At 55.4% G+C, this 25,948-nt stretch overlaps 1 protein-coding gene and 1 non-coding gene across 2 annotated transcripts; one reads left to right on the top strand and one right to left on the bottom strand.

Annotated features, from left to right (window-relative positions):
• Positions 4,056-25,384, bottom strand: FRMD8 (FERM domain containing 8). The gene is made up of 11 exons (XM_018043448.1): positions 25,230-25,384; positions 24,816-24,900; positions 22,981-23,148; positions 20,709-20,810; positions 20,317-20,375; positions 20,033-20,199; positions 17,557-17,781; positions 15,297-15,420; positions 14,301-14,444; positions 7,781-7,979; positions 4,056-5,487 (listed from the first exon to the last, which is right to left on the bottom strand). Exons 2-11 carry the CDS (start codon positions 24,898-24,900, stop codon positions 5,369-5,371), a joined length of 1,392 nt encoding a protein of 463 aa, XP_017898937.1. The 5' UTR covers positions 25,230-25,384; the 3' UTR covers positions 4,056-5,368.
• TRNAS-GGA lies at positions 10,655-10,726 on the top strand. The gene has a single exon. It is a non-coding gene; the product is annotated as a tRNA-Ser (tRNA).

Genomic DNA, 25,948 nt, shown 5'->3' with positions numbered 1-25,948 from the left:
CCAATGCATGAAAGTGAAAAGAGAAAGTGAAGTTACTCAGTCTTGCCTGACTCTTAGAGACCCCATGGACTGCAGCCTACCAGGCTCCTCCCGACTCTTAGCGACCCCATGGACTGCAGCCTACCAGGCTCCTCTGTCCATGGGATTTTCCAGGCAAGAGTACTGGAGTGGGTTGCCAGAGGAACCTCTCCAAATGGTCCATCTGCCCCTGGAGGCTGCTGACCTTGATGCTGGGAGCGAAGCCTGTGCTTACTGACCCAGAGAGTCAGCTCTCACCACTTCCTCCTTCTCCCCAAATGCCAAGGTCAAAGGGGCAGGGGACACAGAGGTCCTGGGAAGAGCTGGAGCTATTATTATTCTCCGGCTTGCAAATTATACCTAAGACAAGTAGCTCAAAATAGCTGAGGGCAGAGTACGGGTGGGGGAAGGGAGGTGCTGAGAGATGGGCGGGACTGCCGGGAAGCGGCGAGGGGGGAGGGCTGGGGCCTGGGACAGTCCCCAGGCATGGGAGCAGGGCTGACGAGAGCAGGGCAGACGTGAGCAGACCCCGAGTGTGCCCACCCCACTTCCTGGATTCCATGGTTTTAAATATTTTGACTCTGTTTTCATTCCACACACACACACACACACACAATCCCAAAGCAGAATCTGTTTTCATCACACACACACACACACACACTCCCAAAGCAGAATCTGTTCTTGGGATGTAGATCCTGATCTTTGAAAAATGTGGTCCTTCACCAACCTAGACAGCATATTAAGAAGCAAGCAGAGACATTACTTTACCAACAAAGGTCCGTCTAGTCAAGGCTGTGGTTTTTCCAGTGGTCATGTATGGATGTGAGAGTGGGACCATACAGAAGGCTGAGTGCCGAAGAAGTGATGCTTTTGAACTGTGGTGTTGGGGAAGACTCTTGAGAGTCCCTCGGACTGTAAGGAGTCCAACCAGTCCATCCTTAAGAAGATCAGTCCTGAGTGTTCACTGGAAGGACTGATGTTGAAGCTGAAACTCCAATACTTTGGCCACCTGATCCGAAGAGCTGACTCATCTGAAAAGACCCTGATGCTGGGAAAGATTGAAGGCGGGAGAAGGGGACGACAGAGGATGAGATGGTTGGATGGCATCACTGACTCGATGGACGTGAGTCTGAGTGAACTCCAGGAGTTGGTGATGGACAGGCAGGCCTGGCGTGCTGCAGTCCATGGAGTCGCAGAGTGGGACACGACTGAGCGACTGAACTGAACACCAACTGGGGACCAGAGGGAGAAACCCTGTATCTGGTGCTCTTGAAGGCCCAGAACCCCTGATCGTGGACCAGAAGAAGGTGGCGGCGGTCAGAAGCCACGGGGTCCCCCTGAGAAGCAGCAGGCCGAGTTCCGGGCTGCGGGCTGCGTAGGATCCGGGCAGGAAGTGTGGGCTCCGCCTCTGCCGCTGAACTGGAGAGGAAAGGGCGGGCTCAACTGCCCCCTGCTGGCCACAGCAGGACCTGCAACCTACAGGCAGCCGCTCCAGCTCCCCTGGCGACCGCCTAAGGAGGTCTGGTCGGAGCCCGCTGAGAGGAGGTAAATCCATTGCCGCGTGCAGCACAAAGCAGTGAGTGAGGTTCTGTGGCAGGAAGGATGGCGTGGTAGACAGAATAAGGACCCCCAGGATGTCTGCATCCTAACCCCGGAGCCTGTGAATGTTAGGTTACATGGCGAAGGGAAATTCAAATTGCTAATCAGTAGACTTTAATAGACGGACTTCCCTGGTGGCTCAGACGGTAAAGCGTCTGCCTACAATGCGGGAGACTGGGGTTCGATCCCTGGGTCGGGAAGATTCCCTGGAGAAGGAAATGGCAACCCACTTCAGTACTTTTGCCTAGAAATCTCATGGATGGAGGAGCCTGGTGCAGGCTACTGTCCATGGGGTCGCAAAGAGTCGGACACGACTGAGCGACTTCACTTTCACTTTCAGACTTTAATAGGGAAATTATCCTAGATTATCCGCCTTAAGTTCAGTCGCTCAGTCGTGTCCGGCTCTTTTGCGACCCTATGGACCACAGCACGCCAGGCTTCCCTGTCCATCACCAACTCCTGGCGCTTGCTCAGACTCATGTCCATCCAGTTGGTGATGCCATCCAACCATCTCATCCTCTGTCGTCCTCTTCTCCCGCCTTCAATCTTTCCCAGCATCAGGGTCTTTTCCAGTGAATCAGTTCTTCCCATCAGGTGGTCAAAGTGTTCTAGTTTCAGCTTCAGCATCAGTCCTTCCAATGAATATTCAGGACTGATTATCAGCCTTGGCCCAGTGTAATCGTGAGGAAGAGGAAGGCAGAAGAGCCAGAGAGAAACATGGAGAGAAAAGGAAGAGAGCAGTGCTGTGAGGACCCCACTGGCCTTCACTGGCTTTAGGGATGGAGGAAGGGGCCACTGAGCCCAGGAAATAGATTTATTCTCCCTAAAGGAGTACATCAAGGCTGGATATTGTCACCCTGCTTATTTAACTTATATGCAGAGTACATCATGAGAAATGTTGGACTGGAAGAAACACAAGCTGGAATCGATTGCTGGGAGAAATATCAATAACCTCAGATATGCAGATGACACCACCCTTATGGCAGAAAGTGAAGAGGAACTAAAAAGCCTCTTGATGAAAGTGACAGTGGAGAGTGAAAAAGTTGGTTTAAAGCTCAACATTCAGAAAACGAAGATCATGGCATCTGGTCCCATCAGTTCATGGGAAATAGAGGAGAAACAGTGGAAACAGTGTCAGCCTTTATTTTTGGGGGCTCCAAAATCACTGCAGATGGTGACTGCAGCCATAAAACTAAAAGAGGCTTACTCCTTGGAAGAAAAGTTACGACCAACCTAGATAGCATATTCAAAAGCAGAGACATTACTTTGCCGACTAAGGTCCATCTAGTCAAGGCTATGGTTTTTCCTGTGGTCATATGTGGATGTGAGAGTTGGACTAAGAGGGCTGAGCGCTGAAGAATTGATGCTTTTGCACTGTGGTGTTGGAGAAGACTCTTGAGAGTCCCTTGGACTGCAAGGAGATCCAACCAGTCCATTCTGAAGGAGATCAACCCTGGGATTTCTTTGGAAGGAATGATGCTAAAGCTGAAACTCCAATACTTCAGCCACCTCATGCGAAGTTGACTCATTGGAAAAGACTCTGATGCTAGGAGGGATTGCAGGCAGGAGAAGGGGACGACAGAGGATGAGATGGCTGGATGACATCACTGACTTGATGGACGTGAATCTGAGTGAACTCCGGGAGTCAGTGATGGACAGGGAGGCCTGGCGTGCTGTGATTCACGGGGTCACAAAGAGTCGGACATGACTGAGCGACTGAACTGAACTGAACTGGAGCTTCCAGGAAAGCAATGTGGCCCTGCTGACATGGATCTCAGCTTGGTGAGAGTTCAGTTCAGACTGACCTCGAGAACTGTGAGATCATGAATGTGGGTTGTTTTATTTGTATTTATTTGGCCATGCCACATGGCTTGTGGTTTCTTCATTCCTCCACCAGGGATTGAACCCGGGGCCTCAGCAGCGATAGCAGTGAGTCCTAACCACTGGACCACCAGGCAATTCCTTGTGGGTTGTTTTATTTACTTTTCATCAAGTATTTTAATTGATTTTTTACTTTAAAAAATATTGATACGGCTGTGCCAGGAGTCAGTTGTAGCACATGGGATCTTTGATCTTCCTTGCCGCACTTGAGGTCTTAGTTCCCCAACTAGGGATTGAACCTGTGCCCCCTGAATTGGGAGCATGGAGTCTTAACCACTGGATTGCCAGGTAAGTCCTTCTTCATGCATATTTAATAGAAAGCAAATATGCAGCCTATAATCAACTCCCAGACTGTAATTAACACACTCTCATTATTTCATAACATAAACCACCCCACAATTTGCTGGAAATGGATTTTATTAATAATAAGTCACATGATGAGATGCTTGGATGGCATCACCGGCTCAATGGACATGAGTTTGAGCAAACTCTGGGAGATAGTGAAGGACCGGGAAGCCTGGAGTGCTGCAGTACACGACTTCGCAACAGAACAATAATAAAGTTTGCTGGAAATTGATTTTAATAAGTCACATGATACAAAAGGATAGGAATATTCAAAGGGCACTTAGTGAAACACTGCTTTTCCCCACAAGGGCAGACAGAAAAAGTTAAGGCACAATGGATGCTCAGAAAACAGGAAGAAGCTGAAGAGTCAAAACAAGTAATCTGTGTACACACACACCCATCATGTCCCTCAGGCCCCTCAATCTATCAGATAAGAATTCACCTGGCATCAAAACAGTGCGTGGGAGCAGATAACCGGACGGCTAGGAGCCGGAGGGGCTGGGAGCCAGTGAAGTCTCCAGGAGAGATGAGATGTCCTCTAGCTGGGACATTCGGAAAGGCTGGAGACACCTATTCATTATGACAGATAACAAAGGCCCTACTGCTGGAGGGCAAGCCCCCCTGGAAACATCTGGAGTGTTCAAGAGCCAACAAAGGGAGGAGGAGGTGAGTGGGCTCTGACATCCGGAGACAAGAGGTTCACATTCCCTTCCCCACATTCTCCACCGGGAAGGGAAGACAAAGCGAACCCTGTGTCGGGCTGGACCTGCCTCCTTCCTGTGGAAAGTCCCTGGAAGCGCCCCAGTGGTGGTGGTGGGGGGGTGACCCCTGAGAAAGAGCCCAAGGCTGAGAGGCCAGCTCTTCTGGGAGGAGGCAGGAGGCTGTGGGAAGAGCCCCACTCAGGCCATATCCACCTCCCTACAAGGTCCCCGAGAAAGAAGAGACCCCTCCCGGCCAGGGACTTCCCGTGCATGGGCCTAGGGCGGGATGAAGCCTCAGCACCATCCTGGAAGCAGCGCCCGCAGCTCCGAGACGGTGGGGGCACCCTCGTGAGTAGCCTGAGTTTGCAGGCTTCGTGGAACCAAAGCAGATCAAAAAAAGATCAAAACTGAAACTGGAAGCCCCAAGGGGCTTTGGGAGCTCCTCCGGGTGTGGAGTGTGGGCCCGTGGGCTGGTGGGTCCACAAGGCAGCCACCTCCCAGCAGTGACATCACCGAAGATCAGCAAGCACGCTTTCCTGCTGGTCAGGGTCTCCTGCTCACAAGGGAGACCACAGTGAGGGGCACAGGGTCCCTCCAGTTCCACCGAGCTGGAGAGGGCTCTGTGGGGGCCTCACTGTCTGTGGAGGCCCCCGACCCTCTCCTCGCAGGGCCACGTCCCAGCCTGGCCACATGAGCTGGAATGTGGGGATGTGGTCACCAACGTCCAGGGAAAAAACCAAAGACACACACGCTCCTCTGGAGTGTCCTGAGCCGTGCTTCAGGCAGCACGATGCCCCCATGCTCTCCCACCTGCACAGCGGCCCTCAGCCTTGCTCCAGGCTGTCGGAGGCCTGGACCACGGTGTAGCTACCCTGGCCCAGGGACAGCTGCCGGCTGAAGAAGGATGTGGTGCGTTTCGGTTTCACCCGCTTGATCGTCTCGCCTGTTTGGGGAACAAGAGGGACGCACTGAGGAGGGGGCCCCCCCCAGGGGAGGGCCCGGCTCCAGGGGAGCCCCTTCTGGAGCCTTCAGGCTGAGCTCCCCTCTTCACTCCCACCAGCTTCATGAGCCTCAGCCCCTCCCCAACCCTCCCATAGTGAGAGCATGGGGCGGGGCGGGGCGGGGCGGGGGGCGGCCAGTCTCCTAAATCAGGTCACCAGTGTTTCCATTTGATGGTGGGCCTGCTGTGGTGTCTAAACCTGTTCAAAAAGAGACTGGAGAGGGGTACAAATGTCCAGCTAAAAAAGAACTCACAGGGATGTCCTAGATAGCACAAGGAATATGGTCAGTAACACTATAATAACTCTGTATGGTGACAGATGATAACCAGACTTCGGAGGATCACTTTATAACATATAAAAATATTGAATCACTATGTCAAAATCACTATATATATGAATATATAATATGTCAACTGTAATTCAATTCTGGAGTAGGAAAGGGCAGCCCACTCCAGTATTCTTGCCTGGTGGAAAATTCCATGGTCAGAGGAGCCCAGCGGGGTATAGTCCATGGGGTCGCAAAGAGTCAGACATGACTGAGCACACACATAATTCAATTACAAAAAAGAAGAAGAAAGAACAGACCAAAGTCACAAAATACCTATAGTACATACTACTGCCTGAAAATGATCCTCGATGAGACAGACAGACTTTTTCTGGGGGAGGGGGGAGAGGGTGGTGCTTGTAGAATTTTAGTTCCCCAACCTGGGATCGAACTGGGCAGTTGAAGCCTGGAATCCTAACCAGCGGACCGCCAGGAAAGTCCCTAAAAAGACTTCTTAAAAGTTAAGAATTTCCAGCCAGGTGATCAAGGTCAACATCTAAAGTCACGAATCATGCTGATAACGAATATGATGTGGTAAAAACGGCTCATCACCTCTGTGATCTTCCTCCCCCAAACCCTCACTCTTGTCTAATAATGAGAAAACAAGAGAGATTCCAGTAAAGGGGCATCCTACACTACGCCTGACCAGTCCACCTCAAGACTTCAAGGTCCTCAAAACCAGGAAGGTCTGAGAAACTTGTCACAGCCAAGAGGAGCCCAAGGAGACACAGCAGCCACCTGAAGTGTGGTGTTCTGGACGGGACCTTGCATCTGAAAGAGGATGTTAGGGAAGGTGAAAACTAAGGACTTGAGTTAATTTACTGCATCGTGTCAGTTCATTAATTCTAACAAACATACCGTATTAACATAATACGTTAATTTTAAAAAGCAAGCGACAGAAGAAAAACAGGCAACAGAAATAAATGGTAACGCATGAAGAAACCGCACGGAAGAACGGCCCCGCTTCACCAGCATCCGAACACCAACTCTGACGAGCTCACTGCCCTCAGGGTGATAACACCTGCTGTGGGTGAGGATGGAGAGGCAGGTGCCTCCTTCTCTCCTGGAGTGGGTACAGTGGGTGCACACTTTGACCTGGAAACCCCATTTCCAGTAATTTCTCCTGAGGAAACAGTTATGGATTCCAGGTAAGGATTTGGCTACCAGGTAAGGTTTGCTGTTTATAGTAGCTGATGAACTATAAATACAGTTGGCCCTTAGATAACAGGCGGGTTGAGAGGCCAACCCTCTGTGCAGTCGAGAATCCGAGTATGACTTCCAGCTGGCCCTTCATAGACCCACGGTTCCGTCTCACCCACCAGTTCAATCAACTGCAGATCATGTGTGTGTGTGTGTTAGCCGCTCAGTCATGTCTGGACTCTTTGTGACCCTATGGATGGTAGCCCGCCAGGTTCCTCTGTCCACGGGATTCTCCAGGCAAGAATACTGAAGTGGGCTGTCATTCTCTTCTATAGGGGATCTTCCCGACCCAGGGATCAAAACTGTGTCTCCTGCATTACAGGCAGATTCCTTGCCACTGAGCCACCAGGCAAAGCGTGCGTTCGGGCACCCGTGTCATCTTTACCAGCTGCACTGATCCCACAGGGTGTGCACCCATCCTTCCTATACCCACAGCTTTAGTAACAGACACTAGTCGTTTCTAGCTTTTCATGTCTGGATATGCTTGTGGACACAGCAGTGAGGGGCTCTTACTGCTGGGGGCCCAGAGGGAAGCCTCCGACTCTCCATCAAACGATGGGGAGGCTCACACCCAGCCCTCGGCCCCCGCCAGGTCCTGCCGGCTGGAAGCTAACTCATTGCATCTGGAACTGCTCCCACTTCCAGAACTCCCCGAGGTGTGCATGTGCACACGTGTAGGTGTGTGTGCACAGCACGAGGCGGTCACTCACCCTCCTCCACGTAGTCGATGGTGGAGAGATGCTGGATGCGGCTGCACACCACGCTGCCCTGCCTCCGCAGCTGGGGGCGCTGGTGAGGGGGTGGTGAGGAGCCAGAGGCTGAGGCGGGGCCGGCCTCCTGGGAGGCGGCGGGCTCGGCAGCCTGGCTCAGCTCGATGCAGTACTCGATGAGGCTGCTCATCAGCTCGGCCTGGGGAGGAGAGGGGGCCGGCGTGAGGCCTGGGGGGCTCTCTATTACCTGCTGCAGAGCGAGATCCAGACCCACATGCCCTACCTGCCGGTGGGGGAGGCCAATGAGGAAACAAATACCTTTTATACAAAAGAAGGGGAGTCTGCTCTGTGGGCCAGGGGAGCCACCCCATTTGGGCTGACTTCAGCGGTCAGATTGTTGTTGTTTAATTGTGTAGTTGTGTCTGACTCTTGCGACCCCATGGACTGTAGCCCTCTAGGCTCCTCTGTCCATGGGATTTCTCAGGTAAGAATACTGGAGTGGGTTGCCATTTCCTCCTCCAGGGGATCTTCCCGAAAGAAAGAAAGGAGAGTGAAAAAGCTGGCTTGAAACTCATCATTAAAAAAATAAATTCATGGCATCCGGTCCCATCACTTCATGGCAAACAGATGGGGAAAAAGTGGAAGCAGTGACAGATTTTATTTTCTTGGGCTCCAAAATCACTACGGATGGTGATAGCAGCCACGAAATTAAGATGCTTGCTCCTTGGAAGGAAAGCTATGACAAACCCAGACAGTGTATTAAAAACCAGAGACATCACTTTGCTGACGAAAGTCTGTACAGTGAAAGCAATGGCTTTTCCAGTAGTCATGTATGGATGTGAGAGTCGGGTCATAAAGAAGGACCATAAAGAATTGATGCTTTCGAACTGTGGTGTTGGAAAAGACTCTTGAGAGTCCCTTGGACTGCAAGGAGATCAAACCAGTCCATCCTAAAGGAAATCAGTCCTGAATATTCATCGGAAGGACTGATGCTGAAGCTGAAGCTCCAATACTTTGGCCACCTGATATGAAGAACTGACTCACTGGAAAAGACCCTGATGCTGGGGAAGATTGAAGGCCAATGAGAAGGGGGTGGTAGAGGATTGGGGTGGTAGGATAGCATCACCGACTCAGTGGACATGAATCTCGGCAAACTCCAGGAGATAGTGAAGGACAGGGGAGCCTGGCTTGCTAAATAGTGAGGTCAGCTGGGTGGGGTAGGCAGTTCCCCTGAACACATTCCTCAAGCCTTCTCAACAGACTTGAAACATTACACACGTTGACATAAAAGGTAACGTGACCAGATGCTAGCGGGCAGGGTCTGGGCACCTTAGGGTGGGGACAGCCAGGGCTGGCAGAGCCACAGACAGAAAGTTGCCAACAGGTGGCGTTGCCTAGGCAGGGCGTGTTCAGGGAGCCGGATACAGCAAGGACTGGGGTAGACACAGGCTGGCCTTGGACCCCGAGATGAGAACCCACTGGAGAGCAGGGTCAAAGGCCAAGGGGGCAGTCGGTGACTGCCCGCCCGATGGGGTGACCCGAGGCTGCTCCAGGGCAACACACGCTGCCCTGAGGAGGGTAAGCAGGGCAGGAAACTGCACGGGAGGTCCAGGCCCCACACATCCTCTGCACCTCCCTGAGGGGGCTGCACAGAGCTGAGCACACCAGGCCGCCCTCTGAGATCCTCCAACACCGCCTGACGCTCCTGAGGTTGGGGGAGGCTGCCATTACAGCTCAGCCACCTCCAACAAAATGAAATATTCATCCAGGGTAAGACTCAGCAAGCTAGAAATGGAAGAGGACTTCCTTAACCTGATGAAAGGCCTCTATGAAGAACGCACAGCCAACACCACACTGACTTAGAGCAAGGCTGAAGGCTTTCCCCTCAGGCCCAGGATGCCTGCTCACCCGGACTCACCAGGTGAGACCAGCGCTGCAGGCAAGACCAGGGAGAGGCGTGCAGCCTGCCAAGTTAGAGGACAACTGCCCGCTTCACAGACAACGCCGAATGGTCCAGAGACAATCCCAAAGGAGCCTCAGAAGACCTGCTTTCTAGAGTGAGTTTCACAGGGTGATAAGATATGAGGAAAACAAAATCAACTGTGTTTCTGTACACCACAGCCAACAACTGGAAAGTGAAATTTAAAAACGGTGTACCATCTCTGGGAGCACCAAACAAATAGGGAGGGGGATAAATCTAATAAAAGATAGATATGATATGTATGCTGAAAACCACAGAATGTTAGTGAAAGGAATCAAAGACAAATAAATGGAGATGTGCCGGGAGCTTCCCTGGTGGGTGAGTGGTAAAGAATACACCTGCCAATGCAGGAGACGTGGGTTCAATCCCTGACCCCGGAAGATCTCACATGCCAAGGAGCAACTAAGCTGGTGTGCCACAACTACTGAAGCCCGCGCGCCTTAGAGCCTGTGCTCCACAGTGAGAGAAGCTGCTGCAATGAGAAGCTCTATACCAAAACTCTGAAGCAGCCACCGCTCGCCACGACTAGAGAAAGCCCCTGCAGCAACGAAGACCCAGCACGAAGTGAAAGTCGTGTGTCCGACTCTTTGCGACCCCGTGGACTGTAGCCTGCCAGCCTCCCCTGTCCATGGGATTCTCCAGGCAAGAATACTGCAGTGGGTTGCCATTGCCTTCGCCAGGGATATTCCTGACCCAGGGATCAAACCTGGGTCTCCTGCATTGCAGGCAAATTCTTTACTGTCTGAACCACCAGAAAAGCCAAAAGTAAATAAATAAAATAAATAAAATTATTTTTTAAATGTCATTTAAAATAAATGGACTGGAAGATTTAAAAATATCTCTTCAAAAGACATTGTTAAGAAAATAAAAAGTTGTAGACAAAGTTATGGGCTTCCCTGGTGGCTCAGAGGTTAAAGCGTCTGCCTGGAATGCAGGAGACCCTGGTTCGATTCCTGGGTCGGGAAGATCCCCTGGAGAAGGAAATGGCAACCCACTCCAGTACTCTTGCCAGCAGAATCCCATGGAGGGAGGAGCCTGGTAGGCTACAGTCCATGGGGTCGCAAAGAGTTGGACACGACTGAGCGACTTCACTCACTCAGACAAAGTTATAGACTTTGTCAAGTTATTAGACAAAACACTTGTAAAATATTTATCTGATAAGGGACTGGTATGCAGAACACATAATGAACTCCTATAGCTCACTAAGAAAACAAATAAGCCAGTTTAGGAACTTCCCTGGTGACACAAGGGATCAGAATCCACCTGCCAATGCAGGGGACACAGGTTCGATCCCTGGTCCAGAAAGATTCCACATGCTGCAGAGCAACTAAGCCCGTGTGCTGCAACGACGGAGCCTGCATGCCACAACCAACGCAGCCCTTAGCGCCTGGAGCCCTTGTCGCTCTGCAACGAGAGGCCATCGCGATAAGAAGCCAGGGCACCACAATGAAGAGTAGCCCCCGCCTGCTGCAACTAGAGAAAGCCTGCACAAAATGCAATAAATACCCAGCACGGTCAAAACTAAAACACACAAATCAAACTGTTTTACAAATTTCCCGATTTTAACCAAGTGGAGAAATGATCTGTACAGACATTCCATCAAAGACCTACAGATAACAAATAAACACAGAGAAGGATATCAACATCATAAGTCATAACGAAAATGCAAATGACAGCCACACTGACCTGTCACTACCACACAGTCATTATAATGGCAAACAAACAGACACTGACACCACCAAGTGCTGAGCGAGGAAGCGGAGCACCTGGGACTCTCGGACGCGGCTGGAGGGACTGCGGGATGGCACAGTCCCTTTGGAAGACAGTTAGGTAGCTTCTAGTAAGGCTGTTATGATACAATCCTGTAACCCCCAGTCCTAGGTATTTACACAAGAGAACTGAAGGCATACGCCCACCCAACAGCCTGTACACAAATGTCTAGAGCAGCTTTATTCACAAAAGTCCCAAACTGGAAATATCCTTCAGTGGGTAAAGAGCTAACCTGTAGTTATATCCACCCAATGGAATGCTACAGCAGTCAAAAGGAAAAAACCAGGACTTCGTGAAATGTGGACCATCTCAGGGGCGTGAATCTTAGTGAAAGTGGCCAGGCTCAAAAGGCTGCAGAGAGTGTGTACACTGCACGGTTGGATCGCTATTTGTTTCTCATCTACCAATTGACAGGCGTTCGTGTGGTGTTCAGTTCTTTGGTAACAACACACAAAGCTGTATGAACATCTTAGTGTAAATCTGTGTGCGGACATGTGTCTCTTTCTCCTGGGTAAATACAGTAAGTGTGTTTATATGACATTCTGAAGAAAGCAAAACTCTAGGTACAGCTAAGAGGAGGTATCAGATAGCAAGTGAAGAGATGAGTCTGAAATCATAAGAGATAAATATGAAACAATTAAAAAAAAAGAGAGAAAACTCCAAAAAAAATTGGCAGACTTCAACAAACAGGACATTCAGATGGTGGATATACATGTAAAAGGTGCTCAACCTCATTTGTGTGTGTGTGTGGAGGTGGGGAATGCCAACTAAAATCACATGGAGATTTGGGGGTGATGGAAATAACGCCAATAAAAAATGGGCAAGAGATGTGAAGAGACGTTTCACTTCTAGGAGGATACGTGGACAGCAAATAAGCAGCTCTGTAGCTGGCCTGTGGTGGCGGTGGTCATGTGGACATGTTAAAACTCACCTCTCAAAACGGGTGCATTTTATTGTAAATTATATCTCGATAAAGTTGACTAGCAAGTAAAGAAAAGAAGCATGAGGAGATATCCCTCCTCAACCACCAGAGTGGCTGAAGGGACCAGCCGGCTCCTGAGCCTGAAGCTGGGCGTGCGCAGAGGACGCAGGCAGCACCTTCTGCCACAGTCAGAACTGGACACCCAAGGCCTGTCGGCAATGGGACGGAAACGTCAAGGGGGGCAAATTCATACGCGGGACCGCCCAGTGCAAGCGGGAGACCACGGCACTGGCACCTACAGTGGGGACGAGGATGGAGCGCCCAGACACCGGGCTGAGCGCGAGACTGGGCAGAACAGAACGCTCCGTGGGGACCCTCTGCCGTAAAGTTCGAAGCCAGGCATAAAGACTCTGGGGTGGCACAAGTCAGGATGCGGGAGTCCCTTGGCGGGGGGCACGGCTGGGAGGCGGATCGAGGCGGGGTCTTTCTCAATCTGAAAGGTATTACGTGGGTTTCTTTTTTAAATATATAATTTATTTGTTTTTGGCTGCACTGGGTCTTCGCTGCTGCTTGGACTTTTCCCTAGCTGCGGTGAATGGGAGCTATTCTCCAGGCGCGGGCTTTTCACCGCGGCGGCTTCTCTTGTTGCGGAGCGTGGGCGCAGCAGCTGCGGCACACGGCCTTTTAGTTGCTCCTCGGCCTGTGGAATCTCCCTGGCCCAGGGACTGAACCTGTGTCCCCTGCATTGGCAGGCAGATTCCTACCCATTGTACCACCCGGGAAGTCTGTTATATGCGTTTCTTTTAGGAAATGTGTTGAGCTATATACGCTTAGGAGTTGGGCACCTTTCTGCATGTATATTGTAATTCAATAAAATGGAGACTTCTCTGGTGGTCCAGTGGTTAAGAATCTGTCTTGCAATGCAGGGGACACAGGTTCGATCCCTGGTCAGGAACTAAGATTTCACGTGCTGCGGAGCAACTAAGCCCGTGCACTGCAACTACTGAGGCCGTGTGCTCCAGAGTCCACACGCCACAACTAGGGAATTCATGGGCTGCGACGAAAGATCCCGCATGACGCGACAAAGATCACGCGTGCCGCAACTAAGACCCAGTGTGGCCGAATAAGCGTATTTTTTTAAAAGAACAGGACGTCTGAGATTTAAGAAACAAAAAACTGTGCTAAAGAAATAAAATAGGACATTTAGATTAAAAAAAAAAAAAGAGACCTGGGTAATTCTCTGGTGTTCCAATGGTTGGGACTTTGTGCTTTCACCACTCAGGGCCCAAGTCTGATCCCTGGTCAGGGAACTAGAATTCCACAAGCTCCAGTGTGACCAAAAAAAAAAGTCTAGGCCAGTGATAAGGGAGGGGCAGAGGGAGCAGAATGGCTGGGAGGGTTTAGAGGCTCAAGGTGGCGGCAGGAAGGGCCGTATGCTTTCATCGATGGGGAGTCCCTGGAGCACATCTCTGTGCTTGGGGAGAGGAGCACCGAGGCACACAGTCCTGGAAGGGCCCTCAGCCGTGACCAAGGTGGGAGGAGAAGGGGCAGGGGTGGAGATTGGGGCGGGAAGACAGGGTTCTGAGCGCACAAGAGTGAAACAAAGGCACACTGGGCACACAGCGCTGGGCAGCCCCCCACCAACCACTGCCCCACCACCTGGCCAGGCCTTCCCAACCCTCAAGGGTGGCTCCCAGTCGGCAGGAGTCAGCTCCGGGGTGTCCAGGCCCTCAGCAGCCCTCTCACCTCTTTGCTAGCCAGGCTGAGACCTCCAATAGCCTGGGGGCCCCTAAGTCCACCCTCTCCATGCCCACCCCCACTGGGATGCGGGCAGCACCCACCCCTACCTGCTTCGAGTAGATCTTGAGGAGTTTGTTGACCGGTGTGCCCTCATTGTCCCCGTCGAACTCCAGCCACAGCACAGACTCCTCCTCCTCGGGGGAGGTATGGTCCCAGGATAGTTCCTGGAAGCGCAGGCCCAGCAGGACGTGCTGGCCAGTGGGAGACAGAGCTTGGACTCCTCTGGGCTGAGGCCCGCTGCCCTGCCCCATCCCCGAGGGCGTCACCAGGAGGGGACACCCGGCCAGGCTATATTTACCTCCAAGGCTGAGCTGAAACTCATGTATGAGTTTCTCTTGGGAGAGGAATCCCTGCTTCCATCAGACCCTCAAGGAGGGCTGTGGTCCAGGAACTGAGACCCCCTAAGCCACAGTCCTTCTCACTAGTGGGACAAGCCCCTAAGAGCTGGGATGGGGGACAGGGGAGACCCTCCTTCCCCAGAGATCAGCTGGGTGGCATCTCGGCAGGAGGTGCAGCTGGGCCCGGCATGTCGGGGAGCAGGTGCCCAGGGAGGGCTGGGGTCCCTCTCTGGGGACCACCAGAAGTCTCCCCCAAACTTGTCTGCTGGCATGGGAGGGACTCCCGCCCAGGTGCATAGAAGCCCCTGGGGCGGGCTGCCAACACCACTTCTACACAGGCTGAGACAACCAGCGGAGACATCCGGTGCCAAAAGCAGGAGGCAGAGCCAGACTCCAACAGCCAGGAGGGCTCTCAGTCATGAGGTTTTTCCAGAAAACCACCAGTGTCCAGCCAGGCCCTGCCAGATGCTCTCCACCAGCTGCAGGCTGGGCAGGAAAGCTGACCCACAGCAGGCTCAACAAGGCCCCCAGAATGCCAGTGGAAGCCCCAGAGACATCTGAGAGAGGGAGGCCAGAAAGGCTGGCCACCCTGCCCGAGGCCAACCACAGGCCCAAGGGAACCAGGAAGGCCTGGGTAAGGACCCCACTGCCCTTCTCTCCACTGAGGCGCCCGCTCCAGGTCCCCCCTGGAGGAGCAGGACGTACCTTCTCCCTGCAGTCAATGACATGCACGCCATCCAGGCTGATGGCCACAGACACTGGCTTGCGCCCGCCCCGGTGCAAAAAGCCCTGGGCTGGCTTGTCAATCTCGCCGTGGAAGAAGGCACACCTGGGGAGGGAAACTGGGGTTATTTTGTCCCCTCCAGCACCAAGAACAAGGCCAGGGTCGGGGTTCACCCACCAGTGGGTGCACTGGCCAGGCCGTGTCCCAGGCACCTGAGATGCTTACGCTGTTTGGGTGACTAAAGGTTAAGTGGAAACCCATCCCAGGGAGGGAGAAACAGAGGAGGTGGGTGAGAGGGAGGCTTTGTGGAGGTGGTGGCCTCTGAGCTGATCAGGCAGGACAGGAAGGCTGGAATAGACAGAGGCCAGGAGGGGAACTGGGTGGCACAGAGTGAGCTGGGCACCATGGACAGAAGGCAGAGCATGAACACAGGCGTGAGACACAGTGAGTGACGTTCCCGGAATGGCCAGGAGCCTGAGAGCTCAGAAATGGGAGCTGAGGCTCTGGAGGCTGGGAGAGCCTGGAGGCTGAGGCTGCCCACCGTCCCCCCATGGGCTGCTCAGGCAGGGAGGCCACTTCAGGATTTGATGCTGACAAAGGGAAGGGGGCCAGGGGCCTTGGGACACCCAGGCACTGAGCTGCCACCCTCTCCCTCCTGCCCCATCGTGGCCTGTCACACTCCGGCTGCCCTGGGCCCTCACCCCTGGCTAAGCCAGTGAAAGCAAAAGTGTAGTCGCTCAGTCGTGTTCAACTCTTTGAGACCTTATGGACTGTAGCCTGCCTAACTCCTCTGTCCATGGGATTCTCCAGGCAAGAACACTGGAGTGGGTTGCCATGCCCTCCTCCGGGGGATCTTCCCAACCCAGGGATCAAAGCCGGGTTTCTGGCAAAGCCAGAGCCATAGTTAAACCCTGCAGCCCCAGGAGGGGACTGGAGACAAGCCGGCTCCGCCTGCAGTTCTGAGCTCGGCAGAGGGCTCCCCCTCCGGGCAGACTCCTGACTCCACTGAGGAAACTGAAGCGACAGGAAGAGCAGCCACTGGCCCGCCCTCACCTCAGCTCCTCACTCGATCGGGTCCTCTCTGTCCGCACATACGCCTCTCGCCCACCATGGCAGCGGAAGACCTCCTCCCGCACCCGCAGCGGAAGACCTCCTCCCGCACCCACAGCGGTTCCACCCCTGGGCTCCATCTCACAGGGAGGCTCCCGAGAGAGGTGGTTCCACGGACTGTCACCGATTCTTTTTCTCTCACTCCTCCACCCACTGCCACCTTCACGATGCGGGAGTCAAGGTCAACGATCAGCCACACGGGCCATGTTGAACTCGACCTTGCCGCAGCAGCACCTGAAACTTGGTCATTCTTCCTCCTCAACCCTTCCCTTCGCCGTGCTGGCTGGCGTCCCCTGCCTGGTCCACACTCACCTCTGTGGCCATTCCTTGGGACTCCTGGCTGATGACTCATCCACTACCTGACTCTCTTCCCAGAAACCCAAGGGCTTGCCCGGAAGCGCCACTTGAGGGTCTGGCAAGCATCTCAAAATCAACACATCCAAAGACAAGCCCCTGATCTGCCTTGACCTGCACCCCTCCCCACCCTGCCCGTCCTGTCTCAGCTGGTGACTCCACCTCCCAGCTGCTCAGGCAGAAATCTGGAGTCCCCTCGGCCTGCTCCCCTTCGCCTCCTCTCCTGCACACCTGGCGAGTTCCTTCAGCTCCGCCCGCAACACCTCTGGAACCCGACCACCTCTGGAATCCCCCTGCCTGCGGCACCACCACCAGCCTGAGCCTCAGCACTCTCTGGAGTGTGGCCACTGTCCTCACAGCTCATCCTGCCCACCCACAGTCTGTTCTCTGCTTCTATTGTTTGCTGTCTCTCTTGCCCCTAGAACAGCCTCTTCACGGGCAGGAACGGTGGTCACCAAGGGGTCTCTAGCACCTCAAGGGTGCTGGTGCCCAGTAGGTACCCAAGAGCTAAGGGCTAGAAGTGCCTGTGTGAACGAGAGCTGGCAGGTCCACAGGCCACGTGACTGTAGCAGGAGGGAGGAGAGGACCTGCCCGGTGTCCGAGCTCACGACAGGGGAGCGGGAGGAAGAGTGTCCAGCCTGGGACCCATGGAGCCTGAGGTGCTGGCATCTAGACGCACCTCGAGTGAGGACAGAGCTCAGTGGGATTGGAGATGGGTTCACGGGCCAGGGAGGGACACAGCACCCGGGGCTGTGGCCGCACTTGGGAGCTGCTCACCCGTAGAAGGGCAGCTCGTGGCACTTGAGGAGGTAGGCGCGGTAGTGGGGGCTCAAGGAAGCCTCGCGCTCGCCGTCGCTGCCGGCCACCTCCTGCACCCGGCGGTAGGCGTTCAGCAGACCCTGCTCGCCCGTCCCGGCCTTGGCGCCACGGCCCCGGAAAGCAGCGAAGAGCCCGTGGCTCCGCTTGCAGAGATGGGCAGGGAGGAAGGAGTCCAGCTTCTCCCTGTGGAGGAAGGGAGATGGGGCTGGGCTGAGGATGGCTCTGTGTCTGCAGGCTGGGAAGATACCGTGGTCCTGGGGTGCGGGGAGCACGGGGCGCGCCTGGACACGAGCCCCCAGAGAGCCCACTGCCCCCATCCCTGCAGCGCGCCTGGTTGGCGAGAGGCCAGAAGGCAAAGCCAGGAGACAAGATGAGAGCTGAAACCAGGCCCACCCCAGAAGCAGACCGTGACCAGAGGGTCTCGGGGCCAAGTCTGTGTCACCGAGTCAGGAAGCTTTGGATTCCTAAGCCAGCAATTTTACAATCAAAAGATAGTGCAAATGACCTAGCGCCATCAATGTTTTGTTCTGCTAAACAGAGATGTTAAAAAAATCACCACCAGCACAGGCTCATGAAGGAAAGGGCATTTTCAATCACACAGACTCAAGAATCCTGGTGTGACAGCGCCGTGTCTCCCCCTCAAGCAGCCCTCTGACTGTGGCTGGGCGCCGCCCCTTCCAGTGGACCGCAGCTGGGGCTCGGGGCATGAGAGCCGGTTCAAGCCCGTTTCAATGACAGGGATCCCTGCTCATACAGATGGGTGCTGACACGTGCTTGGCACATGGCAGGGGCCGAACAAACAGTTGCAGTTGTCATTTTCATTGAAGAGGGGAGGAGGCTTCTGGAGGAGCAAGGCTCCAGGCCACGGGGAAGGGTGGCCAGCCCTGCGGCCCTGACACAGGAAGGAACGTGATACGGGGAGAGGCCTGGTGGTAGAGCAGCAGGAGGAGGGGCGTCCAGGGGGCTGCCCCCCGACTTCTCTGCTTCCAGCCACAGCTCCCCCTTGTCGTTTGGAAATCTGGCCTCCTACCCTCAGTCCATGGGGTCTGTGCAGGCTCATGGAGGGTCCAAGGGAGGATCTGGACCTCAGCCAATCAGTGTCCCGGCCACTCTGCCTCCTCTGGGTGGACCTGGGCCCAGCCGTCATCATCAGATGAGTCTCAGGGCTCTGGTCACGTGAGGGATGAGGTCTCTTCTTGCCAACGTGCAACTACTGTGGCCACCTGGCCATTGTGTGGCAGGAGCTTGCCTGAGTGCAAGCTGGTCCGGAGGACAAAGGGCTGGGCAAGGAGAGCGAGGACCGGTCTGGTGGGTGGGAGGGCCTCAATCAGAGCCCCTGAACCTCAGTCACCCTCCATTGTCTCAGTTGCTCAGTGGTGTTCAACAGTTTGTGACCCTGTGGATTGTAACCCGCCAGGCTCCTCTGTCCATGGATTCTCCAGGCAAGAATACTGGAGTGGGTTGCCATTTCCTTCTCCAGGGCATCTTCCTGACTCAGGGATCGAACACGGGTCTCCTTCATCTCCTGCATTGCAGGTGGATTCTTTACCCATCGAGCTACCTAAGAAACCCTCAGTCACCCTGGACTCATCTATTTCCTGACAAAGTCCTTCAAGTCCAAACAGTCTGAGCTGGGTCTGCTGTCACCTGCAATAGGACCAGACATGCCATCACAAGAGCCGGGGTTTCTACGGCTGCCAGCCTCAAGCCAGCTCAGCTGGGAGCGTTCAGGCTCCGCTGAGCTTGGGTGGCCCTGCTAGGCCCCAGGTGTTAGTCACCGGGCACAGGGCCCGGTCTCGCCCAGACCCGGTCTCTGCACATCCTTCCCCCTGCAACACAGCTATACACCGAAGGGCTGGTGTGGGGGGGAACCCTGAGTCTAGAACAGGCTGTATTTCAAGTACATCCTCATTGCAATTATCACTAAACCTCAGGATTCATCCACGGAGGTCAGAGGCAGGCCTGGTCTACCTCCCGGGTAGACTCAACTGTCACAACCCCAGGCCCTGCAAATCAAAGAGCACAGTTTCTTGAGAGACAGCTAGGAAGCATGGAGACAGCAAGCTGGAGTGTCAGGAAATGGGGCCTCTTCCCTGGAGTTCAGGACTAAATCAGACAATCAGTGGCAACTGGGACTCAATGTGGTCAGTCCCCGGCGATGACTTCCAAGAGAACAAGCCCAACTCCCTCTGACCTCAGACGGGGGCTGGGCTCCACCCTTGTGCACAAGAAGGAGTCCTCTCACGGGTGTCACTTCACCTGTCTCCCACTGCCCAGGCCCCTCAGCCCAGAGCAGATGAGGAAGAGGAGGTCGAGAGAGGTGGGGTGACTCACTCAAGGTCACATAGCATCAGGGCCTCCTGACTCCAGGACCTGGCAAGACCACCTGCAACCAGGATTCCAAGACCAGGGGCTCCCCTCCATGGGCCCTCACCTCAGGGAGCAGGCGGTGGGCTGGCCAGGCTGGTAGGGCCCGAGCTGCACACGGCACACCAGGGCGCCCAGGGCCTCGCAGTCCTCCATGTCGCAAGGGTACCGGGCAGCCAGCACGTTGCCCTTGGCCTCCTCGTAGAGCAGCCGCAGGACCTCCTTGTCATGGATCTGCGAGCCGGTGCGGCAGAGAGGAATGGCTCAGTCCAGAGGGACACCCGTGTCCAGGGGCCAAGGGACCGCTGGACAACCTGGGGAGGTGGTACTGCCTGGGGCTCCCTGCCTCACCTGGAGCTCCCGCCGTTTGGGGAAAAACACGTTTCTCCGGAACTGTAGGGAAGGTTCATCTGGGGAGAGAGGAGGGGGTTGCTAGCCGCCCTGCACAGCCACCCTGCCTTCCCCGCTGAGTGACCCAGTCTCCTTAGTTCCCGAGTCTTCTCCACCACCGCTCAGGAAACCCCAGAGCCGTCCAGAGATGGGGGTGTGTGGCTTATCTCGAGGTGCTCACTGTTCCCCCCAGCCCACCCTATCCTGGGCTCCCCTCCCCTGAGGGAGATGCCAGCCCTGCCCTCAGTGAGCGTGGCTCCATCTGCCAGGGGCGGCCTGGCTGGGCCGGGAGGTCACACCCCAGACCCAGGTGGGCCCCCGAGCCAGGGACGCACAGGCTGAGCAGCACTGACCCATGGCCACGTCGTCATCCGGGGCGTCGGTGAATCGCAGCAGCAGCTCCTGCCACTGGCGGCCCAGCTTGTAGGGTTGGTGCTTGGGCTTCAGCTGCACCTCTGCGGGAGGAGAGGGAAAGCGGCCGTGAAGCCGTGAGCAGCGCAACTGCCCACACTCACAGCAGCGACGACGCACTCAGGGCCAACGTTCACCGAACCATTTCAAGTGCTTTACAGCAACTGCCCTGAAATAACTCTACTCTCACTTCATCCACAGGGAAAAATGAGGCTCAGAGAGGTTAAGGTGTTTGTCCAAACAGCAAGTGAGAGGGGGTCAGGTTCCAGGCAGCCAGTCCGACTATTCCCTACAGTACCCAGCGTGGGCTGTAGCCGAGAGGCTGAGGCAGCTGGAAGGTGCTGGGGGTGGCCGTCCTGCTGCCCCTGGCACTACCTGGAAAGCAAAGCCCAAAGCTGGTGATAGGGTCAAAGGCCCAGGGAGCTGTTCTCCCTGTTCCCCGCCCTGCCTGGGCCTCTCCCTTGCCAGCCCCCACCCAAGCATGTCCCCTGGGGGCTCTGGGCTCCAGATGGCCTTACCCCAAGCCCCGGCAGCTCAGAGGACTCCCGTTATCAGTATGGAACTGTGGTCCCACACTTCCAGATGAGGCCTTCCTGCCTAGAGGCTGTCCCCTCAGCAAGACAGACTGTCCCTGGAGAACTGTTCCATGCGGAGTGACAATGGCACTCAGAAGGTCAAACCCTCCCAAACATCCAGCTTGAAGGGTGGCTCCAGCAGGCGGCACCCCTCCCTGCCTCACGGCCCTGGGGCGTGGGTCACTGCCACACCCACTCTGGGGGCGGACTGGGGCCAAGAGTCCTGAGGGCCCACGTCAAAGCTGAAATGGCCTTTCAGCCTTCCTGAACCCAGCCTGGGAACAGAGTGGGCGCTGACCCCATGCTGGGGCCTCTTGGCTGGGGTGGTGCCCAGCATAACCCACTGGCCACACAGGCAGCCCATTCATGTTCTTGCGAGGGGGCAGACGGAATGCGACGAGGAGGGAGTGGGGGAGGAAGTCAGCTGGCTGACTGCAGAGACAGGAGCTGAAGGCCGGGCAGGGGCCACATGAAACCACCCCCCCACCAGTTTTCCAGAGACACAAGCAGAGGGGCCTGCAGTCCTGTCCAGTAGCCAGAGGGTGAAGGTGGGATGGCTGAGCTGGGTGGGGAGCGGCCGAGACAGACTGGTCAGCAGGAAGAGGGTGGGCGAGAGCAACAGCTGGGCAGGAAGCTCCCATCGGTGGGTGGGGGTGGGGAGACAGGCATTCCCCTTCCCACCAAGCCAGCATATCTTCCCTCCAGGGCAGAGGCACAAACTCCTAGGGGCCCAGGGACCAGGCACACCCTTCTGACCCTGCTTCTCTACAAGGGAGAGTATCTAATCCCAAAACAAGCCTGGCCCCGGCACCAGTTGGAGCATCCTCTCCCTGGCCCCTTTCCCAACCAAGTCAGCAGGCTAGTGGCCCTGTTCGGAGGCCCCAGGGGGCTCTCTGCAAGCCCGCCACACATCCCCCAGGCCTAAGGGCTGGAGAGCCCCCACTGCCCTCACTCTTGCTACACCCCCGCCTCGGGATCTCAGCCTGAAAAAGCAGGACAAAGTGATCAGAAACCGGGCAGGGCTGGAGGGTCCTTGCAGAGAAGCTGGGTTCCCACTCATCATCCCCGCCCTCAGGAAAAGTCTCACCCTTGGGGTGGCTGCGTCCTGGGCCAGGTCCCACCTTCCTCCCAGCCTCCAAAGAGCAGGGTACAGTTCAAAGAGGCTGGCTGGGGGCCCACCCAGGCTTCTGTTCCGATCTCTGTCCCACCACTCAATGCCCCCGCTGCTCCAAACCTCAATTTCCTCATCAGTATGACCAGGCTGGGCCATGAGGATAAGGTGAAATTCTACTTGCAAAATGCCAGCTCAGGCTGTGGCACGGACCACGTGCTCTGTGAACGTGCACGGCTCCCTCCCTGTCCCCCATCCCGCTCCTCCTGATGCTCAGGCTCCAGCAGCCCTGAGGTAAGGGGCAGGCACAGCCTCTCCTCTGCCACCAGCACCAAGAAGGGAGACGGGGGCAGAGGAGCCAGGCATCATTCCAGCGCTCTGGGTCCTGGAAGCCATGGGTGGCTCCAGGACACATGAGTCCCACCTTTCCCTGATGTATAGTGGCCAGAGGTTCTAGAAGCTGCCCCCTCCTCCCCTGCCAGTGCCCTTCCAGCCCCCCGACCTGGGCTTCTCAGTGTCAAGCCTTACCCAGCAGAGGGGAGACGAGCCAGAGTGCGAAGGCGTCCAGGGCGATGTCTGGAAGCTGTAGGACCTCGCGGATGGCCCGATGCAGCTCGTGGGCACTGAGTGAGGGCAGGTTCTCCACGGCCAGGGGCACCATCGAATCATCCGCCAGGTACACCAGCACGTCGGCTGCTGCAATGTGGGCCAGGCAAGGTCAGCTGGGCCAGCTGGGCCAGGCATGCCATCTAAGCATCTTCCATTCCCCTGCTGGGGTTGGACCCTGTAACCCTTGGGGTGACCAAGGCTACAATCTGGAGGCAAAGCCCCAGCATCCCCGAAGGACCCTGTGGAGAGTGCTTGTTAGCTCCATGCTGTCAACGCAGAGGCCCTGGGTTCGATCCCTGGTCAGGGAGCTAGATCCCATGTACCTCAACTAAGAGTTCACATGCCACAACTAAAGATCCTGCACATGGCAACTAAGCCACGGTGCAGCCGAAATATATGCACAATTTTTTTTTAAGTCTGTTAGGACTTACTGGAGACCCTCAAACCACCCAGAAAGCCAGCAACTCTGGCTCAGGAATCAGCCTTGTCCCACCCTAAGCCCCCAAAGTTTCAAACTGGGGCTGGCCACTTCACCCCCAACACACTCCCCCTGCAGCCTCAAGGACTCTGCTGTGCTTCTCCCCTGAAAGAGAACATTCCACAGGTGGGACTGAGGCAGAGAGAGACTGAACCCATCCTGAAGTTACAACAGTTAGTAAATCGAGCAAGGAGGGAGAGAGCTGGTGACATGCTATTACCTTAAACAAGCCACTATCTCTCTCTGGCCCAAGCTAACGTGGGGACAGAGGATTCCCAAGGCCACCCCGCAGTATAGCAAGTTTCAGGGTTCAGTCTGCTTAGGATTCTTCAAGCCTCAGGACTCAACACGATGGCCTTTCAAAAGGACTTAAGTCATAAACAGGCCAGCTGAGGTACAACCCTGAAAGTTGAGTGTTCCCTGGTGACAGCATTTGGATGCCTGTTTGGAGCCTGGAGCGCAAAGGAGACCCTTGGAAGGGCAGCTAGATTCAAATCTCTATCACTAGAACCATAGGCACCGTGAAGAAGCCCTGAGGGCTCCAATCCTGACTGGCCTCTGGCTGGCTGACTGACTTCAGCCAGTCAGTGTGTCACATGCCTCGGGTGCCAAGTAGGGCTAATTCCTATCCCCACTACCCCACCCAGAGCTTCTGTGAATCAAATGAGGTGAAGCCTGTGAAACACAAAGGTATAGTTTATTACTAACACAAATGAAGGTGCTTTTTGGATCCCCAGTCTGTTTGGTTCTAACAGTCACTTTCTTGAGAGATCATAAAATAATGTCCAGTTCAGCTCAGTCACTTAGTCGTATCCAACTCTTTGCGACACCATGGACTGCAGCACGCCAGGAGGCTGAAATTCAGAGGGACGTCTGGGGCAGTGAAGGCTCCAGTGTCCTGTACTTAACTTCTCTAGGGCCCAATTTCCTTCCTATAAAATGTAAATAATGATTCCTGTTTTCAAAGGACTATTTACCAAACAGAGAAAGTGAATATGTCACTTTTCATTCATGAGATTTCATGTGACTTTCACAGCTACCTAAGGTTTTACAAGTGGGGAAGATTTACAAGTGAGTACCCAACTTTGCAAGTAGCCTAGTGACAGAGCCCAGGTCCTCGGACTGACTTGTCACTTTTCCACATCCCCACTGACCTTATTTGTTAATTAATAAATAAAATTCTCTTCAATGACAGAGATGATGAGCCAGGGCCACTTCCTCGGGGCTGGAACCCTAAGAAGGTACGGTGGGGTGGGGACTAGGGTCAGGGACCCACCTCGGGCTCCCACGGAGGACACACTGCTTCGATGGGACCGATCAGCTGGGCCGGGCTGCCCGGTACTGCCTTCTGGCCCGTCCATCTGCAGAAGAAAAGAGAAAAAGTTGTTCCTGGAGGGTCCAAGGATGGGGGTGCTGGGAAGCCCTTCAAGCTGTCACTGAGGAAGGAAGGGGTTCAGAGCTGATCTACGAAGGTGAACACCAGGGCTGAAGGCACAGGTGTTCAGACTAGCGGGGTGAGGGGTTGGGGCGGGGGGGTTCGTCAGTCAACTTTAGATGGGGGCTGGTGGAAGGAATCGGGGCCGTAGTGGTCAGGAGAAGGGTCAAGCTCGGCTCGCCGAGATGCCCAGGCAGGACACAGCACACCCCTGTCCGGGGCGGAGGCCCATGCAGGGCGTCGCCACTCTCTCACCTCACAGGAACGCAGCGCCCGCTGCCTCAGTCCAGGTTCCTGCCCTGACCCGGGCCCCCAGGTGCCGCTGCGTGCTCGCTGCCCGCCGAGACACAGGATCCCGCCCGCGCTCTGGTTCCCGGGGCTGCGACGCGGAAGCCCGGGCGGAGGAAGCGCTGCCCGCACGGCCCCGCCTCTTCGGCCCGCGCGAGCCAATCGGAGCCCGGGCCCGCCGCGCACGCGCCCTGCCTCCCGCCCGCGCGCGCACGCCCCTCGCAGGCTCGCGCTTATCCCGGGCGCCCGCCTAAGGCTCCTGGTGGCCGACTGAAGAGCCTGACTCGCCACCTACCAGAGTGACGGGGGGGGGGGGGGGGGTGCCCGTGATCCCCCCACACAGGCCCCGTCTGTTGGCCTGTAACAGAACGTGGCGAAGGTTCAAGGAAATAGGGAATGGGGGTGCGAGCTCTGGCGCTCACACGCGAGTGACTTTGGGCTAGTCCCCTCACTTGTGAAAGGGGAGATGCTTCGTGGGGACGTGTCCCGGAGCCGTACTGTGCTGGCCGCGGGGTAAAGGTGATGCAGGCAGCCTGCTGTACCGCAGTGCCTCGAGGCCGGGAGAGGGGATGAGCTCCCCACGGTGGTCAGGAACTGGGGTGCCTGTCTTGACTATTCCAGATAAGTCCTTTCCCCTCGGGTCCTCAGTTACGCTCTCTGTCAGACGAAGACATTGAATTCGATGA

Source organism: Capra hircus, chromosome 29, assembly GCF_001704415.2.
Source record: "Capra hircus breed San Clemente chromosome 29, ASM170441v1, whole genome shotgun sequence".
Taxonomy (NCBI): Eukaryota; Metazoa; Chordata; class Mammalia; order Artiodactyla; family Bovidae; genus Capra; species Capra hircus.
This window is presented reverse-complemented; position numbering and strand designations above follow the sequence as displayed.

Coding starts and splice junctions, on each gene's coding strand:
- FRMD8 (XM_018043448.1), bottom strand. CDS start 24,900: ATGGACGGGCCAGAAGGCAGTACCGGGCAGCCCGGCCCAGCTGATCGG. Junction 15,421..17,556: donor CACGAGCTGCCCTTCTACGG/GTGAGCAGCTCC, acceptor TTCCCTCCCCAG/GTGTGCCTTCTTCCACGGCG. Junction 14,445..15,296: donor TCATTGACTGCAGGGAGAAG/GTACGTCCTGCT, acceptor CCCACTGGCCAG/CACGTCCTGCTGGGCCTGCG.